At 32.1% G+C, this 21,559-nt stretch overlaps 2 protein-coding genes across 2 annotated transcripts; one reads left to right on the top strand and one right to left on the bottom strand.

Annotated features, from left to right (window-relative positions):
- The first annotated feature begins 10,444 nt into the window (after positions 1-10,444).
- LOC110620585 (protein RESPONSE TO ABA AND SALT 1) lies at positions 10,445-13,045 on the top strand. The gene is made up of 2 exons (XM_021764382.2): positions 10,445-11,352; positions 12,889-13,045. Exon 1 carries the CDS (start codon positions 10,596-10,598, stop codon positions 11,322-11,324), a length of 729 nt encoding a protein of 242 aa, XP_021620074.1. The 5' UTR covers positions 10,445-10,595; the 3' UTR covers positions 11,325-11,352; positions 12,889-13,045.
- Positions 13,046-13,936: 891 nt separating this feature from the next.
- On the bottom strand, positions 13,937-20,093 carry LOC110621130 (acyl-coenzyme A oxidase 4, peroxisomal). The gene is made up of 13 exons (XM_021765219.2): positions 19,859-20,093; positions 18,875-18,979; positions 18,542-18,648; positions 18,294-18,371; positions 18,087-18,210; positions 17,890-17,963; positions 17,735-17,794; positions 17,505-17,614; positions 16,275-16,434; positions 15,088-15,164; positions 14,827-14,998; positions 14,652-14,744; positions 13,937-14,289 (listed from the first exon to the last, which is right to left on the bottom strand). Exons 1-13 carry the CDS (start codon positions 19,884-19,886, stop codon positions 14,158-14,160), a joined length of 1,320 nt encoding a protein of 439 aa, XP_021620911.1. The 5' UTR covers positions 19,887-20,093; the 3' UTR covers positions 13,937-14,157.
- Between the last annotated feature and the right edge of the window lie 1,466 nt (positions 20,094-21,559).

Here is a 21,559-nt window from a genome sequence, read left to right as displayed (position 1 = left end):
AAATTGACTCGATGAAAGCTTTTTTGGATTCTACTTTCAAGATTAAAGACTTGGGCACTCTTAAATTCTTCTTGGGATTAGAAGTTGCTAGGACTAAGGCTGGCATATCCCTCTGTCAAAGAAAATATGCACTAGAACTTCTTTCAGAAACTGGATTTCTTGCAAGCAAACCTGCTAAGAGTCCTATGGATCCAGCTTTGAAATTATCCAAAGACAAAGGTGATCTATTGCCAGATGCTTCCTCTTATCGAAAACTTATTGGCAAACTGATCTATCTAACTACCACTAGACCAGATTTATGCTATGCTACCCATCAGTTAAGTCAGCTCATTTCATCTCCAACCACTGATCATCAATAGGCTCTTCGAAGGGTATTGTAATACCCGGCTAGACTCCGGTATCGGAATTCCTACCGTCCGGTGGAATCTCGGATGTCGAAAACCTCTAGAAGGGTAAAATCATGTTTTCATAAAATTTTTTAATGTATTTTATGGTTTTAAGCAAGAAAGAAATTGAGTTTTGAATGAAAAAGACTATGGAGGCATTCCCAGGTTCGGCCGCCGAACCTCATGTTCGGCCGCCGAATATTGGATAGTTTAGGGGGGCAAGTTAGGCTTCCGAAAGTAGCAAAGGTTCGACCGCTGAACCTCATGTTCGGCCGCCGAACTTGCATGAGTTTTGGAGGCACTTTAGGCTGCCGAAGGGTGGTCTGGCCAGCCCATATATAAGGGCTCCATGGCCGAAACGGGCGAGCTTTCTCCCCCTTTTCGGCCAACGGTGAGTCCATGCTCTCCCATTGTCATTTTTGATGTTTTTCCTCCAATCTTTCGAGTTTTAACGAGTTTTATCTTGGTTTGAAGATATTTGAGCAAAAAGAGTGAAGTTGGTGACTTGGAGACCAAAGGAGCGAGATCTCCCCCATCTCCGAGTTGGATCGTCTTCCCTCTCGATCTTCAAGAGGTAAGAGTAGATCCTCACTTCTTTTCATGTTTTGGTTAAGTTTCATGAAAATTTATGGGGTAGAAATGCATGTTTAGGTTATTATTGAGTTTATGGGTTTATGTTGTGTTTATGCACAATGTGAGTTGTATATGTATGTTTGATGTGTTGTAGTTGGGGTTTAGGATAGTTTGAAACCCCTAGGAGCTTATGTATGTGAGTATGCATGTTGTAGAATAGGTAAATACATGATTGAATGGATTGGGAGGCTTTTGTGCATTGTGGAGGCTGAGTTCTACCCTTTGGAAGAACTCAGGTTCGGCAGCCGAAGGGACTTTCGGCCGCCGAACCTGCCTGTGGAGGCAAGCCTTTGGCTGCCGAACCCTGCCCCCGAAAGTGGACTTTCAGCTCTGGAAGGGAGTTTCGGCCGCCGAAGGTGCCGCCGAACATGCATGAGTTTCGTCTCTGGAGGGAACCTTCAGCCGCCGAAAGTGCCGCCGAAGGTGCATGACTTTCGGCTCTGGAGGGACTTTCGGCCGCCGAACCTGCCACCGAAAGTGCCCTGTTCAGCCTTCCTTTGCATGATTTCTAGGATTTTTTTAAAGGTGTTTTAGGGGGTTTTTGGGGAGTATTTTAGAGTCATGTTCATGTATGTTTGGTCCCTCATTTGAGTCCACCTGTGTAGGTTCGGACCCGAGGAACCGAGGACCCCAGCAGTGAGTCAGCTGCTTCAGTGTCTTGTCAGAGCTAGCCTAAGGTGAGTAAAATGACTCTTTATGTTTCAAAGTAAATAATGAAAGTTTTAGCATGATTCACGCATCATGAATGCCATGAGATATATTAGGGTGCTTGCATTAGAATTCACGAATATGTTGCATTGCATATTATGTTGATTGATATGGATGAATGTTGGATGATCCTTTAGCCCCCACTATGATATGATATGGTTATGGTACGGTACGGAAGACCAGTGATGCCCATTCTATGCTCCTGGCACTATGTAAGAGAAAGACCAGTGAGGCCCATTCTACGCCCCTAGCACTAATGGAATGTTATGTTATGTTATGCTATGTAAGAGAAAGACCAGTGAGGCCCATTCTACGCTCCTGACACTATTGGAATGTATAGAGGGCTATTGGTGACAAATTCATCCTTGATATGATTTGTCTGTGATGTGATGCATTCCATTATAGCATATGTTTTAAATGCTTTATTATTCTGCTCACTGGGCTCTAGTAGCTCACCCCACTCCCTTAATCCCCCAGGTTTGTAGGTACGGGATAGACCAGGAGGTCAGCTAGAGTAAAGTCATGGTTATGTAATAGCTAGTGGTGGACATGATAAATATTGAAATGTATTGAATAGTATTAAACAATTATGTAATGTAATGGTGTTATTGAGGATAAAATTGTGCTTGACCCTAGTATGTTGTTAATTCCTTTTTAGTACATGATTTTAATGATGTTTATGTAAACCAAACTTAATACATGTTATGTTACCCCATTGGAGCATTGTTGAGGACTCCAAAGTGGGGTTGATGTTTATGTTTATGAGTTGTGCATGCACAGGTTAAGTTTGGAAAATGAATGAGAAAGTTCAAAATTTTTATGTAATTGTTGATGATATATGGGATTCAATAGGTTTACAGGTTGTATGTTAGGCTTGCTACGGGTCCCGGCGGCCTTAAGCCGATCTAGATCCTAGCGCCGGTAGCGGTCCGAATTCTGGGTCGTTACAGGTATTGAGATATATTAAAGCTTCTCCTAGACAGGGATTATTCTTTCCTTCTTCTTCTGCTCTCAAACTTACAGCTTTTAGTGATTCAGATTGGGGAGGATGTGAGGATACTAGAAGATCTATCACTGGTTATAATGTCTTTCTTGGAAAGTCCCTATTAGCTGGAAATCTAAGAAACAAAGTGTTGTTTCTCGTTCTTCTTCTGAGGCAGAGTATAGGGCACTTGCTGCTACCACCTGTGAACTTCAATGGATTCTTTATCTGTTACAAGATCTTCATGTCACTACTCTTTGCCAACCAGCAGTAATCTATTGTGACAATCAATCCGCTCTTCACATAGCAGCTAATCCAACATTCCATGAGCGTACAAAACATATAGAAATGGATTGTCATGTTGTTAGGGACAAAATTCAACAAGGTATTATCAAGCTTTTGCCTGTCCAATCTTCTAACCAGCTCGCTGATCTGCATACCAAAGCGCTTGGTATAGTTCCCTTCCAGGGCTTGTTATCCAAGCTAGGAGTGATAGACATTCACTCTCCAGCTTGCGGGGGGGTGTTACAGAGAAAAGAGAAAGGGTAGTTAACTTGTAATACTCCAAATGTATTTATCTTATTGGTTAGAATAGCTCAGTTCTTTTCTTTTCCTTTTTCCCGCTCAGTAAGTGAGCTGTTAACTCTTTGTATATAAAGCCTCTTCTAGCAAGAGAAAGCAATTAATTTTCTTCTCTCCATTTCGCGATTCCTTTTCTATTACTTTCTTCTCTTTCGTATGCTCTCCATTTCTTTTTGCCCATTATTTCAGCCCCACTATGCTCATTATTCTTGCGAGGAGAAGGGTTTCGGTGGTGCTGCTGGTGCTGTTGGGGCTGAGGTTGAAGAGACGGTGTAGGATATGACATAGAACGCTGTGGCATGTTAGAGATAGCAGGAGGAGAAGGGTGGTGGTGGTGGTGGTTGTCATTGGCCAACGAAAATGAGGGGGCGTGGTGGAATTGTTGAGGGAATTGGAAGCGGAAGATGGAGTGGGTACCGGTAAGAGGAGGATACGAAGAAGATTGAGGTCGGAGGAATCATAAGACTGGGAGAAGGGTTTTGGATTGTTGCCGTGGTTGTGGGCATGAAGAATTTGTGCATATCAAACTGTGGGGTTTGTTGATTTGGGGATGCCATGACAACGAGAATGTGAATGGTTTCCTCAAGAATTCAGATCCAATTTCCAAATGAGTTTCGATTGCTTGTAACTGTGATTATATAACTTCAATCAAATCAATCAATATAGGAAATTTATGGGCTGGGGGTTTCTTTTTAGATAGATAGATAGATAGGTAGATATATAGATAGATAGAGAGAGAGAGAGAGAGAGAGAGAGAGGTAGGTCACGGGCTATGTAAAGATGAGAAAAACCCCACGGGAGAAGACTAGAAGTGAAGACCCACGGTCACCGGAAAGTTCCCATGGAAATTTCAAGAATTATTTAATGATTTCTAGAACTCACTGAGAATTTCAAGAAATGGAGAGAAAAAAAGAGAGGGGAGGATTGAGAGGAAGGAGAAGAAAGAGAGATGAGCGGAGAGGATAAAAGAAATATAGATGATATGAGGGAGAAGAAGGATGGAGGGAAGAAATAGAAAAGATATGAGGGAGAACAAAGATGGAGGGAAGAAACAGAGAAGATACGAGGGAGAAGAAGGATGGAGGGAAGAAATAGAAAAGATAGAAGGATGCAGGGAAGAAATAGAAAAGATATGAGGGAGAACAAAGATGGAGTGAAGAAACAGAGAATATACGAGGGAGAAGAAGGATGGAGGAAAGAAACAGAGAAATATGAAGTAGAAGAATGATGGAGGGATTTCATCAAGGGCATTTTTGGAAAAAATTCTCATATCTCACATTTGACTCTTTGACCAAACGGCTATTTTGGATTGAAGGACTACGAATTTGAACGGAAGAGAAAGTGAGGGACTTAAGTGTTGGGTCGCCAAAATAGAGGGACAGAAGTGTTAATTACGTTAAACCTCAGGGACTAAAAAGTAATTTTTCTAATGCTAAAAAGTTGAAAGCAAACTAATATTGTACTAGCAAACTTATATATAGTAAGTATAATAATATCAAATACATGTTTTAATAATTTATACAAAATTATTGAATTTAAATGTAATGTATTTAAAAGTTCAGTAGGTAATAGTATAAAGCTAACAATACAAACAGAATAATCCAGACCTAACAACCCTAATAATCTAGACATCTGTTGGCGCAAATAGTCACTCAACCAAATCTAACTCGAAAACTAAAACTCTAACCGAACAAAATGAAGTAAAATTATTGCCACCACCGCCATAGCTATTCCACTTATTGTCATCTTTATTTAGAAATAATTTTAAAAAGTTAAAAGTAAACTTCTATATAATAAATATAATAATATCAAATAAGTATAAAAATAATTTAGAAAAAATTAATGAATTTAAATATAATTATATTTAAAAGTTCAGTAGGCAATGGTATAAAGCCCAACCATACATAGAGAACAACCTAGACCTGACAATTCTAATAATCAAGGCTCATTTGCTCGCGTAGACAGCCAATCAACCATATTCAACCTCTAAAACTAAAACCCTAACCGAATAGGAAAAAGAAAAAGCCAATGGCGGCGCCGCCGCTTCTATTTCATTCATTGTCATCTTTATTTAGTAATAATGCTAAAAAGTTGAAAGCAAACTAATATTGTACTAGCAAACTTATATATAGTAAGTATAATAATATCAAATACATGTTTTAATAATTTATATAAAATTATTGAATTTATATGTAATGCATTTAAAAGTTCAGTAGTATAAAGCTAACAATACAAATAGAATAATCCAGACCTAACAACCCTAATAATTTAGATATCTGTTGACGCAAATAGTCACTTAACCAAACCTAACTCGAAAACTAAAACTCTAACCGAACAAGATGAAGTAAAATCACCGCCAGCACCGCCATAGTTATTTCACTTATTGTCGTCCTTATTTAGAAATAATGATAAAAAGTTAAAAATAAACTTTTATATAATAAATATAATAATATCAAATAAGTGTAAAAATAATTTAAAAAAATTAATGAATTTAAATATAATTATATTTAAAAGTTCAGTAGGTAACAGCCTAACAATACGTAGAGAACAACCTAGACCTGACATTTCTAATAATCAACGCTCATTTGCTCGCGTAGGCAGCCCATCAACCAGACTCAACCTCTAAAACTAAAACCCTAACCGAATAGAAAAAAGAAAAAGCCAATGCCGCTGCAGCTTCTAATTCATTCATTGTCATCTTTATTTAGTAATAATGATAATGATAAAAAGTTGAAAGCAAACTTATATTATACTAGCAAATTTATATATAGTAAATATAATAGTATCAAATACATGTGAAAATAATTTATACAAAATTATTGAATTTAAATGTAATGCATTTAAAAGTTTAATAAAATAAAATTTAGACCTAATAATCCTAATAATCCAAGCATCTGTTGGCGCAAGTAGTCACTCAACCAGACTTAACCTCCAAAACTAAAACTCTAACCGACCAAGATGAAGTATAAGCTAGAGTCGCCACTGCAGATACAACTATTTCTCCAATTATCATTCTTATTTAAAATTAATAATAAAAAGCTGAAAGTAAACTTTTATACAGTAAATATAATAATATCAAACACGTGTAAAAATAATTTGTACAAAATAATTTTTAATATTTTTTAATTAAATAAATTAACAAAAAAAAAATCAATCCTAATGCATGTATAAATGAAATACTCACTCTGTACATTATATTCTTTTATACAAAAGTAATACTCACTTTGAGAATATTAAAGAATTTTAATTAAAATGTTTAATTCTGTATTTATCTGTATTAGACATAATTACTATTTTTACTATTTTCTAAAACACCTATATTATCACTCTTATTTTTTTCTATTAATCATTTTCCTCCATTAATTAATTAATAACGAATGTGGTTGAAATAGAACTAAATAATTATTAGTTAATTTATAAAAAAAATAAAATATAATAAAAAATATTGTCTATAATAATTACTTTGACGTTAAAATCAATAAGCAGATAAAATAAATAAATATAATAAATTATTTAAAATTTAAAAATAATTGTATAAAAAAATACATCTCTATATATATTAATTTTTATCCCGTAAAAAATATAATTGATTATCAAACTTTTTATAATTCAATTAGTACCGACTAATAGATAAAGGATTATTCGATTATAGATATAATAAAATTTATCAAATTGTATCCATTAATAGTAACTTTTCAAGAAACCTGCTTAAAAAATGGCGAGTTTTCATGAAAAACTAAGCATTATAATATTCAAATCTTCCTTTCAATAGGTGAAATCGCATATTAGTTTATCAAAATTTTATGATTTATCACTATTTTACGATTACAATTTATAGTTTATTTTTTATAATTTATTTTATATAATTGTCATGTGGTATAAATAGTAAATAATTTAGAATAATTGAAATAAAGAATAATTTAATTAAATTAAAAAAATAATTTAATTGATTTTATTTATTTTTTAATTATTAATTTAAGTAAGTTCATTAATTTTTTTAAATTTTTATGCAAAAATTTTATATGAAATATAAAAATTGATAAAATAAATAATATTTAAAAAAATTGCCATTAGATCTCTCAAATTTTAAAAATTTTTTAAAACTATTCAATTAAACAGTCCAGTATTTTATAAAATTAATTATAAAAATTATTGGTCAATTTATTTTAATTTTAATTTAAAATATTAAATAATATAAATATTTAAAATTTATAGATAATAAACTATAATAATTAAATAATATAAATATTTAAAGTAATTAATGATTTTATTAATAAAGTATTTTAAAAATTAATTTTATGAAATATAACGTATGAATTGAATAATTTTGAAAGAAATTTAAATTGATAAATTTGAAATGAATTGAGCTGGTTTGTAAATAATAACTAGCATTTGTCACGTAGCCCAACTGGCACTTCGACTGGGTCGCGAATCGTCACCGGCACCATTTTCCGAGAACCAAGCCACTTGATATGCAGGCATCGTCACGGGACCAGTTTCCGAGGACCCAGCCAATTGTCGAAATTGAATGCCCTCGCCTTCTAGTGCAGGTCCAAGGAGGCCACAACTGTCCACTTGGCATCATAATCTGGAAAGCAGCCACGTATGGCAGTCTATCCCCCTCACATACTTACTTTATATAAAATTCTCTCATGTATAAATTAATTTATATATTGAATCACTAAAAGATTTTAGATTAATATATAAATACATTATATTTTAATTAAATTTTTAAAAAAAATTTAAATTACATATCAAAATTTCAAAAAATTTATTTATTTTAATTTTTTTCCTAAATTTCAAACATTTTTTAATATAAATTTGTTAAATATAATTAATAAAATTCAATTTATTAATTTTAAAAAATAAGTTAATGGCATAAAACCGTTATTTTTTTAATAAATTAAAAATGACGAGTAAAAATTATGTCCCTTTATTTTCGCCATTATCGATGAATTTTAATTTATAAAGGAATAATAAGCGAAAATAAAATGGATTTTTGAATCCCGTGATTGCTTCCCAGGTAAGAAAGATCTGGAATTTCCTGCGCTCAAAAAAACAAAAAGAAAAGAGAGGTCTGGAATTTGATTCAAAAATAATTTCACGATAAATATTTTTTAAATTCTTTATAAAAATTATTAAAAATATTTTTATTGTCTAAATATAGTTTAAAAAATTAAGTATTATATGTAATAGTACTTTCTTAAACTTTAAAAATATTTATTTTTTAGAATGAAAAGTAAAAATAATTTATTTTCTAATATAAAAATATTTTTATTTAATTAAAATTTTTGTTAATATTTTTAAATTAAATTAAAATAATAAAAATAAATTATTATATTGAAATATATTAGATGATTATATTATTTTCTTTATATACTAAAACCTTAAACATATAAGATATTTGCTGGTAAAAAATGAAATACTATTTAATTTGATTGCATTACTTTAACTCACTCTAATGTTAAGAATTTCCTTTTTATTAATCTCTAAAGGAAAAAAAAAAAAAAGAAAGTGTTAAAATAAATTTGAAAAACTAAAAAATTAATTATTAATTTAATGCAAGTTAAAACAAAATTATAAAAAATAAATTAATAATTTAAAATAGCAGATAATTTCGAACAAAATGAGAAAGAGATAATAATAAACTGACAGAGCAAGTAGCAACGAATTAGAAGCCTCACCGCCTTGGAAACTCGAACTTGAAGACAAAGTGCACCGATGACTTCCATGTTACTGTGGGTCTCAGACTTTTTCAGTCGGTTTTCTCTATAACCGTCTTGGTTGTAATACTGGAATCTCCATCTGAGATCCCTTTTTGTCTGCTGCTCTTCTCGTGCTTCTCATTCCCTCTGCCTTCACCTCGAAGCGTTCTCGGGCGCGCGGGGGAGAGAGAAATCTAAAAAAAAAAAAAAATTACGTCCTTGAAATATCTTAAAGTTAAGGAAAATTACTGTAAAGTCCCCAAATCTTTTAAAAAATTTATTAGCATATCATATTTTAAAACCACTCAATATATTTTATAAAATATAATTTTTAAAAATTATTAATTATTTAAAAATATATATTATTTAATCTTTATAATTTTAATTATATATATTATTTAAAGCTTATTTAGATTAACCATGAAATATAAATTAATAACCGATACTAATTTTGTATTATATTTAAAAGTATATATTAATTTATTATATTAATAAGATAAATATAAAAATATTACTATAAATATATAATAATTTTTTTGTAATATATATAATAATTGAAAATATAATTATTTTTTATATAATGTATAATTTTTGTTATATAATAATAAATATTATAATTAGTTTAATTATTATTTATAAATTAATTTAACTGTTAAATATAAATTAATAACTGATACTAATTTATATATTTTTAAGTGTTTAATAAATTATATATTTTTTTCAAAAGAGGGATAGAACCCTTATTTTTAAGTGTTTAATAAATTATATTTAAAAGTATATATTAATTTATTAAATTATTAATAAGATAAATATAAAAATATTACTATAAATATATAATAATTTTTATGTAATATATATAATAATTTATTTTTTATACAATGGATAATTTTTATTATATAATAATAAATATTATAATTAGCTTAATTATTATTTATAATAATTTTTATATATAAAAATTTTAATTTTAAAAAATTATAATTAATAAATTATAAATAAAGAATATAACTTAAATAAAAAATAAAATCAAAATAAATACCAATAAAAAACAATTCAAAATGCAGCTATATCATCAGATATTTTCTATTTTTTAAAATTTTACTAAATATTTAATTTAACTGTTGGAATATTTATTAGTTATAAAATATATTCGACTTTTAAATTAAATATTTTTTTAATTTTATAATTTTAAATATTTATATTATTTAATTTTTAACTGAAATTAGCATAAATTAACTAATGGTTTCGTCTTTAGATCTTTCAAAAGATAGGAATTGTTTTAACTGAAAAATTTTGCAATAGGGTGAACTAATAAAATTTTTAAAAAGACAGGGACCTAATAGTAATTTTCTTAAAATTAATATATATAGATTAATTAAAACGAAGTTTTGTTTACACGCCAAGTGAGAAAAAGTAAAAAACATAAATATATATATATTTGGCACTCTATTATTTCTTCAGCTGCTATATATATGTCTAGCAAAATCAGGGCTCCAGCGGAGTCGCTGAGCATCATTAGCTTTCTCAACTCTGTCTCGTCTGCTTAGCAGATCTTGTTCTCTACAGTTTCTTCTTGGCTTTTTGTTGTTTTGCTAACTTTTTATGCCAAACGGATCAAGAACACGAACAGCTGGAAGTGGTGATCCCAATGATGCAGCTGCTGACTCCTTCTATCAATTTTTTGAAGGATGGCTTGTGCGCCAGGAACACTTCCTCGACGAACTCATCTCCGTTGAGCAACATTGCCACGAATCCCGAGAAGAGGATCTCAAAGACCTGATCAATCGAGTCCTATTCCATTACGAACAGTACTATGAAGAAAAATCTCGAATCGCTCAACGGAATATCTTCCTCGTCTTTTCTCCCTATTGGTTCACCCCTTTGGAGAGCAGCTTCCTTTGGATCGCGGGATTCAAGCCTGCACTCGCTTTTCGTGTAATCAATGAGTCGGTCAACGATTTATCTGGAGAACAGAGTCAAAGGATAAGTAGGTTAATTGAGGAAACCAAAGTGAGTGAGAGAATGATGAATGACGAATTGGCGAGAATTCACGAGAGCATAGCGTCACCGCCGTTGCTTGATTTGGCGAGGCGGAAAGGACGGATGGATGATGTCAACGAAGCCGGGGATCAGTCAGCGATCGAGACGCTTGGTTCGACCTTGGAGTCGCTGGTGGCTAGGGCGGATTTATTGAGGACTGACACGGTGTCCAAATTGGTGGAGATACTAAATCCAGTACAAAATGTTAAATTCCTGACGGCAGTGACTCAACTTTACCTCAGGATCCGGAATTTGGGGCAGAGGCATGGCCAGAGTCGGAGATCAAAATGAAGTCCGGAGAGCGCGCCTCAATTTTTCGGTAACTGAACTTCGTTAGCAGTAAACTATTTTTCGTATTTTAATTATATTATAATTAATATTAGGTTTTTTTTTTTCCATCTTAATAGATATATGAAAACGTAATTAAATCTTATTAAGTACTTAATGCCTTTCTATTTACTTTTAGTAATTTAACGGTTTATATTTCGTTTTTATTTTAAAATTCTTTCTTCAAAACTTCTTTATATTTATTTAAAATATAAAAATGTTTTAATCAATCAATCAATCAATAGTTTTGAGTAACGAAATTTAGTAACGATTTACTTGATATAAGAAAAAGTGTCTAATTTGATTTTGAATTAGAGATTATTAACTATTAATTTCAATTGATTCATCAAATCATATAAAACAGTAATCACTTTTTTAAAATTATGCTTATATTTTTTATATGTTAGTTTTAGTTTATTCTCAATAAATTTAAATATTAAACTGAAAACGGTAATCTGTTTTTGTAAATAGAAATTTAATCTAATTAAAAATATTAACCATAAAAAACTTATATATTAACACTTGAAAAAAAAAGATCATATGGTATATGTTTATACGACGGAGATGGAAGAGTTTTTTTTTTTTCTTTTTTCTTTTTCCGTTATTTTTTCCTCCATTAGTAATAGAAGACAAAGGAGTGGCTCCATTTACACACTGCTATGAGTTAGAATGCGTCGATACATCGCATGCGAAGAGGCAAAGTCTGCCTTTTCTTGTGAAACCTTAAATTTTTGCGGTCGTCTTGTGAATCGGCATTAACGATAAATTTTAATTTAATTAATATAAAATTAAATTAATTGATTAAAAGAACTGGAGGAATTCAATGATTCTGTTATTTCTTTATTTAATTTAACTATTAGTTCTATTGAATTTTTTAAGTTTTTGAGATGAGGTGATGAGATTTTCATTTTAGTTCTTATAAGGATTAAATTTATAACTTGATTTAACTAAACAAGTTAACATATTGTTCTTATTTAATATTATTTTATTTAATATTTTTTAAATAATTTTAATAATTATGTTTATAAACTATGTATTATTAAACATATCAGTTGCTTGATTAATAACATTTTAATTAAATTTATAATCACTTGAAATTTTCAAATATGTATTGAGTTTCAAATGATTAATTAAATTTATAATTACTTGAAATCTTCAAATACTTACGAGTTTCAAATGATTATAAGGTAAAAAGTAAGCTGGACACTCCCAAAATATTATATATATATATATATATACACACACACACTTTTAAACACGAGAATTATCAAGGTTAGTCGATTTGGCATCTCAATTTGTGTTCTTTTCTTTTTATGATGGCCATGAACTCCAGTTGTTGCGATTTGATGTATGAAACAATCCAAATGAATCAATTTTTACGTTAGAAGTTAAGAAGTATCATTCTTATTATGAAATAAATTATTTTAGTAGGTATAAATTTTTATATTTAAAGCGATATAAATTATTTATTAAAAATTAAATTTCAAAGGGTAGGGTCAAATCCACTGAAAGCTTATTTTTCATGCAGCTTCCATTGAGTCCTCGATGATGAATGTGCGCATGGAATGACACATGAAGATATATTATGGTTGAGCAGAAATAATTTGTAATTAAAAAATTTCTAATTTAGTTTTTTTTGGCAATCTATATGATCTTATTGTTATTTCTATAAAATATGGTCATTAGAAAGTCCTGTACTTTATATTCAGCTCTTTACGCTGTTATCGCATGCTTCTATAATAAATAACCATAACGAGGATATAAAAATCAAATCCTGCCCCCTGCACCGAGTCTTCCCCTTACCCCCCCCCCCCCCCCCCCCCCAAGTTCCCAATCTGCCTTCCATACTCTGGCGCAACTCCACTCCTCCACTGCTCTGCTTTAGGCCTACGGTATAATAACCCTCTATTAATTCTTCTGTTGAGCTTTAATACTATAGTTTCTTTTAGTGCGGTTATCTTTAATTTGTTAGTTCTACTGTGTTCAAATGGTCACTGAAGATTTGAATATAGCTTGTTGCTGTGGAAAATGAAAATTTGCATTTTGTTCTTGTTTTTTGTCTTCTGAATTTTGCTTGGATCTTGAAATCAAATTGAATCAATCTGTTGCTATTTAAAACTAACAGCCAATTGCACTTGCATACCTAAATCCTTAAACTCAAACGTGCTGTTTGTATAAGTTGCAAGATGTTAGTCAGTCTTAAGGGTAGATAGTGCTGTAGGGGCCTTATGCTTGTTTGTCCTTTGATGGAGTAGTAGTTGCTTTCCTCTTCAAGTTCAAGCGAGCCGTTGGAGTGCTTTCGTAAGAAGCCCCTCCTGTTGCTAAGAAAAATATGCATGGGCAAGTTTTTCCCAATTTATTCAAGTCTCACAGAGCAAAGAAAAGGACTCTAGTTTAGAGCCTTGGATCTGCTCGTAATTATTGTGAAAAAAGAAGAAGATAATTATCAGTAGAGAGCAGCAAAATTAATTGAATTTTAAAGTACTAAAATAATATTTATGGGTGCCATGGTTTTTAAAAAATAGTTTCTTAAAAACAAAGTCAACATTTGAATTTGATTAAAGCAAAAATCAGACTTGGAGAATACAGTCCGATTTTATTCCCTTCAAACCGTAAAACGGGAATCGACCCCAACTTGCCAGTCACGAACTTCTTAATACATATGCCATGGTCTATACAGGATTTTATTCTACAATGTTCATTTCTACAGATTATTAAGATCCTTGAACGACAAGAAAATGTGCTGTGTGCAACACAAAACTTGCCATGCAGGCTGAGGAAGATAATTTGCAATGAGTTAAAGGCGGCTTCGTTGGCTCACTGCCGCTGGCTTAAAACTGGGTAATCCAGTGACTTCCCTACCTGTTACCAAGCTGTTTATGTCGTAGGTTCCTTCATATGTGTAGATGGGTTCCAAATCACAGAATGCCTGCAACACAACCAACAAAACAAGAGAATTATTGATAACGAATAGCTAATATTATAATTTCAACCCTCTGGTTTGGAATAGTCATTGCATAGTCAAGTATTCCTGATTGATAGCAAATATTCATAATGTAAAAAAACAAACTACAGCGAGTTCGAACTAATGACAAAGTAGCAGCCAGTCGCACATTGGATATTTACCTATAGCCACCGAACTGAAATTGAAACAAAACAATTTTTTATTTTAATTCCAAGGTGAAGTTAGGATTTGAACTCAGACAAATATTATTAGGTTTGGCATTTGCTCACTAGTGTTTTGTATGTCTACACAACGAGTAATAGATCAGGAAAGAGTTGAGTGAAAACCTTAGCAACTAGAAAATCAGCCAAAATGCCATTGCCTCCAAGTAACTCCCGCCCAATAGCAACTGTTTCCCTTGCTCTTAGAGTAATCCATGCCTGTAAAGACGAACTGTGAGATGACCAGAGCAAGAAAAATGATCACCAAAGTTATTGCAGTTTGAAGTATATTCCATCATACCTTTGCCATACTGGCACGACCTGGAGTCATTTTACCCTTTTCATACAACTTGCAAAGGCGCCAACCAACTAGCAACATTGCTTGAACATTACCAAGCATGTGAACTAGTTTCTGTTGGTTGATTTGGAAAGCAGCCAATGGTGCTCCAAACTGTTTCCTCTCTTTTAGATACCTTCGAATCAATTAAAATTAAAGGAGATTATTCAGACTCGAGTAAAAGTTATATGCTATGAAGTAGAGTAACAGATGATAAAATTGTACCTGTGACAAATGTCATAGACCCCCATTGATATGCCAATAGGTTGCCAAGCAACCATTACACGTGAAACCGCAAGAACCTAGTCTTAAATAAAATAATCAGATAAGTGGCACCAAAATCTGAAGACACGAATACGAGGGAGGTACAACACATCGGCATGAACAATAGTCGAGAACTCAACTATGAGATATATAGACATGCAAGATTTGAATTAAATGTTTCTGCAAATGGACACCAAACCAATATCATAGGTGAGCCAGTCAAAGTATTTACCGTCTAGCATGCTAAAAGTAAAAAAGAAAAAGCAAACAAATATGTGCACATGCTCCCAGATACACGCGCACATAAAAGAGCACCATTTTTTCACACGGAAAAGGAGAAGAAGTTTAGTTAGGGTTAGATGTTTTATTTATAGCGTGACATTGTTTTGAATACTAGCAATTCGAGCCTGCCCTTAAGTTTTAACAAAATTGGGTACCATGTTCAGTCATCAGCATCTAGTTGACCTCACTAAACATTCAAGCCTGTCTAGAACAATGTGGATGTGTTATAATATCCACAAAGAACAATATAACAGACAAGTAAAAGTCAGCAAGGACTGACCGACTGAGGCAGCTTCAAGCTAGAAACATCTTCAGGAGCCATCAGTGCAGTCAGAGTGCAGATAAACAATGTTAAGACAAGGCAGTTTCTAACCATGCTGTTTACTTACAGCCAGATAATGTAGGTGAAAGAAATTAAAATTCTCACAAGCAATGGGGTGTTCTTAATTTGTCCCATCCAGCTGCTTATATCATTGGATTTTGATTTCTCTAGTTGACCTGCTATTATTGAATCATGTGTCATGGACATGCATGATGACTCCTAGAGTTTGATTCCAGTCTGGAATTGGTGCTAAGTAAAGCTGTTGCAGTAAAAGCTGAAACAGCCTTAGTGCATCATTCTTGCCACAAAAATCAATCTTGGTTAACAATTCAGCTGAATTCCCTTGCCTTCAAAGCAGACGACAGGGGTTCAAGCAATTCTAAGACCCACAATTTTAGTATGATCCATATAAAGGAAGCCTTCAGTGTTTATGATTGAAGATGAGAAACTGCTGATTAAATAGCTGATGCTAACCTAAAAAAATGCAAGAGCATGAACAGTGAAGAGTACAATCATTTGCAGTGAAAACTCTCATCAGCCTAACCTTATTTGTATCTTGAAAGGAATTGACCCCAGGTAACCTGTCTTCATCAGGGACAAACACTTTTCTTAACTGAATATCGCCATTCTGCACAATCCGTAAGCCAATTTTATTTTCTATTTTTGTGGCTGTCAATCCCAGTGCATCCTTCTTTACTATGTATCTGAAATCACAAGCATAAGATATTTACATATGCAAGAAAACAGCTAACAATGATGTTGTGAATCTGCAAAGAGAAGCAAAACAAGGACAAGAAAATATGACATTGTGACCTACAAGTAGAGTTGCATTAAGAATGACCTAACCAAGATAGGGTGCAAAAAGCAACTTGATGGCCTTACCACTACAAACTGAGAGGTGAAATATAATAGTAATACTAGTACGCATTTGGGAGCCACTATAACTTGAGACTGTTCACTTTTCCTATTTAAGTTATCATGTTCAAGTTGAGCAAAAATTTCCAGTTGTTGGCTCAAGCTGGGTTCAAACAAGCACTGATGCTCCCATTCAACAAATTGCCGCATAGAGTCATTTGTCCAGTTATCCTGGTTTATTTACATGGTACATGTAAAAAAAGGTTTAATCCAATGGGGACTAACAGTCTATTTTCGTGTGTAATTGTCACGTATGTCCTGTTTCAGAATAATGGACCTCCAAATCCAATAATTAAATATAGGTCCTGAATATTAATGCAGACATTGGTGTTTAACAAAGCTGAATGGTGGCAAATGATCCACATAGCCAACTCCCACTAGTTTGGGATCAAAGCTTAGTTGTTGTGCTCCCATGCTTTACTAGCATAGTGGCTACCTAAGGACCTGGGTATTTTAACTATGACATCTTTCTATTAAACTTAAACAAATACATCATAGAGTTCTCATGCATAGCAATTTATACAAAGGAAGAAGACAGAATTTTGTTGACAAGGACAATCTAATTTATAGCATATTTGTACAGATACCTAGTTATGCAACAAGCACATTAAAATATACAATCAGGTAGCGTATGAGTGCTCATTTAGAAGCTTTCAGAAATATGTACATTAATATGGGTTTTATGCATGCATGTCCACGAGAACTTAGTTTCCCTGCAAATTTTTAAGCACATTGGATTGATAGTATCCATAAAAAATCAGATGCAGTCATAATATTGACAAATGCTTCCCATGATAATCAACAATTGCAGTCTCTTGCATTGGTATGATATGTTGCATTGGAATGCTATCCGACGTACCCATTGATCTGATTTGTTGAAGTATTCCGGGCAAATATGACTAAAACATCTGCAAAGGTGCTGTTTCCTATCCATCGCTTTTGCCCCTCAAGTATCCAACCTCCTTCCACCTGAGGGTCACAAAAGAAAAAGCAACAACACATAGCATGAAATTCAGAAGTATGGTGGAGAAAGGAAAAAGAAAAGGAAATCTAATGGGAAAAGGCATTAAAGAGCTCAAGAGCTTGAACCTTTGTTGCTGTAGTTTTCAGAGAACTTGCGTCACTTCCATAGTCAGGCTCAGTCAAAGCCTTGAGAAGATGGGAAAATCATCAATGTAATTTGAATATAAGCAAAAACAAATACCAGGTAATACACTAGCCAAAATAAAAAGGGATCCACTCACCCAACAAGCTACGGTGCTTAACTGAGCCAAAGAAGGCAAATATTTCTGTTTCTGTACCTCTGAACCACAAAGTGCTGTTTTTTGACGGTCAAGACAACATTTAGACCAGGTGGTGATTTACTCTTTATTTATGAGGAACATTGTTTATTAAGAAAAAAAAATTATGATGTTAACAATACGAATTAGGTTTATTCCACCTATGGTAATCATCGCCAGAGATGAGTGCACCAAAATGAAGGTAGAACAACTTGCATCAACTCTAGCAACTTCTGCCGTAGCAACAGCACTTGCAGTGAGAGATAAACCGGGACATCCATAACCCTGCGATTTAGAACTACTTAATTTTACAACTCACCAATTACCAACTCAGGAAAGAAATAGAACTTAAAGAAAATAAAAGTCACCTTGATTGTGCCACCAGCAATATGCAGGGCACCAAGCTTGGGAATAATATGAAAGGGAAATTTTGCCTTCTCCCAGTACTACGAAAAAATAAGAAATTACAGATTTATTGCTTATTTCTAAACATATCCATGTAAAACATACAGTGTAATCCAAACTGAAATAAAAATGCAACATGTAGCTCTCATATGCACAAAAGCATTCAAAAGTTCATTGCAAATAATAGCTGGGAGTATCATCAGAAAGAGACCTCTGCCATTATAGGTGCTACTTCCTTCTCCATACACTGTCTTACTTTCATTCTGATAGCCTGCTCCTCAGGAGTCAATAAGTCATCAAAGTGATAATAATCGGAAGCTGAAATTTTTTAAGACAAGGCACAACGATAAGTGAGCAAAATAGCATGAGGATTCATATCATTAGATGTCAAAAGGAATACAGAATGGCAACTGTTTTAACTTCTAAAGTAAGATTAAAAAAAAAAAGTTCATTTCTCTCATCCCCACTAAAACATCATAGATGCATGAACTGTTTGTAGCAACCTACCAAAAGCTGGAAAATTACACTATGTATGAGTTCTTACCGCAGGGAGGAAATATGGATGCTGGAGTTGCTTGAGGAAATGCAATGGAAACATCCAGCGGTGGTAAATTAAAATAAGAACTCTTCACACTTTCATCATGATCATCTGTCCAACAGTGAATTACTTGACTAATAAGAAGAAAATCATACTTATAACCAAGTGAGAGATCCAACCATGAAGTAAATAACATTTCCAATATCACATTAATAGCACCACGGACATAAAGTAATGGGAAGAAAGGGAAACTTGATTAAGCCTGCTGTAATACTAACAGAATGTGGACACCCAAAATTCCCCAGGACAACAAATTTGAACTGGGCAAAAGGTGACTTGAAAGATCCATAGCTTCTCCACTTTGATGTTTATTCATGCTAACCGATGACATATAATTGAAATTATATTGAAACCTCTCGTTTGTATTCTTCACAAAGACACAAGGGACTGCTTCTTGTAACTTTAAAAGAGAACTCATATACCCTCCTTTGTTGTACGGCCCCCATATTTTTTAGCTTCCTTTATTAATCCTTAAAAGTTTACGGGCTTTGTCCTAATCCTAAGGTCCTTGTCCCCAAAGTAAAATCTACTACAAAAATCAACAGTGCAAGAACCTTATTTTATTAACACAGATACATATAATTTTCCACCCAATTCATAGCATGTACTTAGTATCTACCTACACAACTGACAACTTCAAATTGATGTATAAACGAAACTCAAAATCAGATACGAACACAAGAACAAGGAGGTCAACTCTAAAAGGAACAAAGAAAAGAAACAATCAAGGGCTTCTGAATTCATCCACGATCCTAAGAAGAGGAATCCACAATCCATAATTTCAACTGACAAAACTAATAGCCCGATTATAAAGTAATCAAATAACTCATTTCACTTCTGATATTATGAAACAACTGAACAAGAAACAAAAGCAGGATCTAACTCCAGACATGGAAATGATTATAAGAATGCAATGAAATCGAAAGAAACCTCGATTTTTAGAAGCGTCCACAGTCATGATTGAGGATGTTAAGAGGAAGGGAGAACACAGAGACGTGGTAGGGATAGATTCTGGAGTTTTAAAAAGGGGGAGAAATGAGGAAGTAGTTATAAGGCGATTGGATTTGTGCAGGCTGAGTGATGTGACTGTGATGTGATGGGAAATGGGACAGTTTTTGGTGAAATTGAGTATATGGCACGCAAATTTATGTTTGGCTTAGCAAAAACTACCAGAACTTCCCGCTTTCTATAATAGAGAAAATTATCATTTACCTTCCCTTTGGATACATAGTTATAAAGGGTAAACGAAGAGAAGCTAAAAGAGTAAATATTGAAGAGAAATAAATTTTTAAAATAGGAGAGAAATGTAATTTCATTTTTATGCTAAATAAGTATTATATATTTATAAATTAAAAAAGAAAAACTTTAAAAGAATTAGAGTATTTAAATATTTTAAATCAATTAACATTTCACTTGTCTTCCTTTTTCTCCGATTCCCATCAATTTGTTGAGAAATATTTTGGGTAAAAAATGAAGAGTTAAAAAATACCAATTCCCCTCTTTTTACTCCATTTCATTTCATTCCTCTCGATTTAATATCCAAATAAAAGAATTTTAAAAAAATAAATTTCTTTTCTTTTTTTTTTCTCCCCATTTCCCTCCATCTAAATAAAATGTTTTTTTTTAATCAAAATGAAAACTCAAATCTCGATTTATAGATAATTATAATATTTTTTCTGAATTAAGCTAAAGTTTAATGATTGAATTTGATCATCAATTGTGATTTTTATAGGTTAAATTATTTAGTCTTCTAATTTCACTTCTGTCACGCATATTAAATCTGTCAATTCATATTTTTATTAGTTTTATAATTAAATGATCTATAATCTCTCTATATATTATAATTATTGATTGTTGTATCTCTCAATTTTATAAATATTGCTAGTTTTATCTATTAATTTAATTTATTTATTTTTTTCTCTCTCCTGTAAAAGAGATAAATAGAGAAAAAGATAGAGAATAAACGAATATAATTGATGAAATTGTAATTAAATTAAATTGAGAAACGTAATTATAAATAATTATAGTTTAAAAATTAAATGATAATTTTATTTTTAAATTAATGAAATGATGAATGGAACGATTTAAAATGTATAACTGGGAGTAAAATTGATGGATTAAATAATCTTATATTAAAAATAAAAAGGTTAAATCATTGGTAATAATAAAATTTAAAGATTTGATATGGCTGAAATAGAATCGTACCGTACTTGGTCAAACTGCAAAAAAGAGAAAGTAAAGTGGTTAGTGTCTAATAGGGGTGAGCAGTATGCAGCTAAAAATTCAATTCGATTTTTTATTCATTTCGATTCGATTCGGTTTTTAATTTTAAAAATTTTAATTATTTTACTTTAGTTCAGTTTTGATAAAAAAAATCAAAAAAATCGAATCGAACCGATTAGTGATAATAGTATATTATTCTCAATAATATAAAGAGATTAGATTATATCAAAGTTAAAATATTCTAATTAAATTTTAAAATACTAAAAATAAAGTGTAAAAAATAAAAAAATTATTAAAAATCTAAACCAATCAAACCGAATTGAATCGAATCAAATTGGTTTGATTTAATTTAATTTCTGATCAAAATCAGTTCAATTTGATTTTCATAAATACCAAAATTTTGGTTTT

Source organism: Manihot esculenta, chromosome 8, assembly GCF_001659605.2.
Source record: "Manihot esculenta cultivar AM560-2 chromosome 8, M.esculenta_v8, whole genome shotgun sequence".
NCBI lineage: Eukaryota > Viridiplantae > Streptophyta > Magnoliopsida > Malpighiales > Euphorbiaceae > Manihot > Manihot esculenta.
This window is presented reverse-complemented; position numbering and strand designations above follow the sequence as displayed.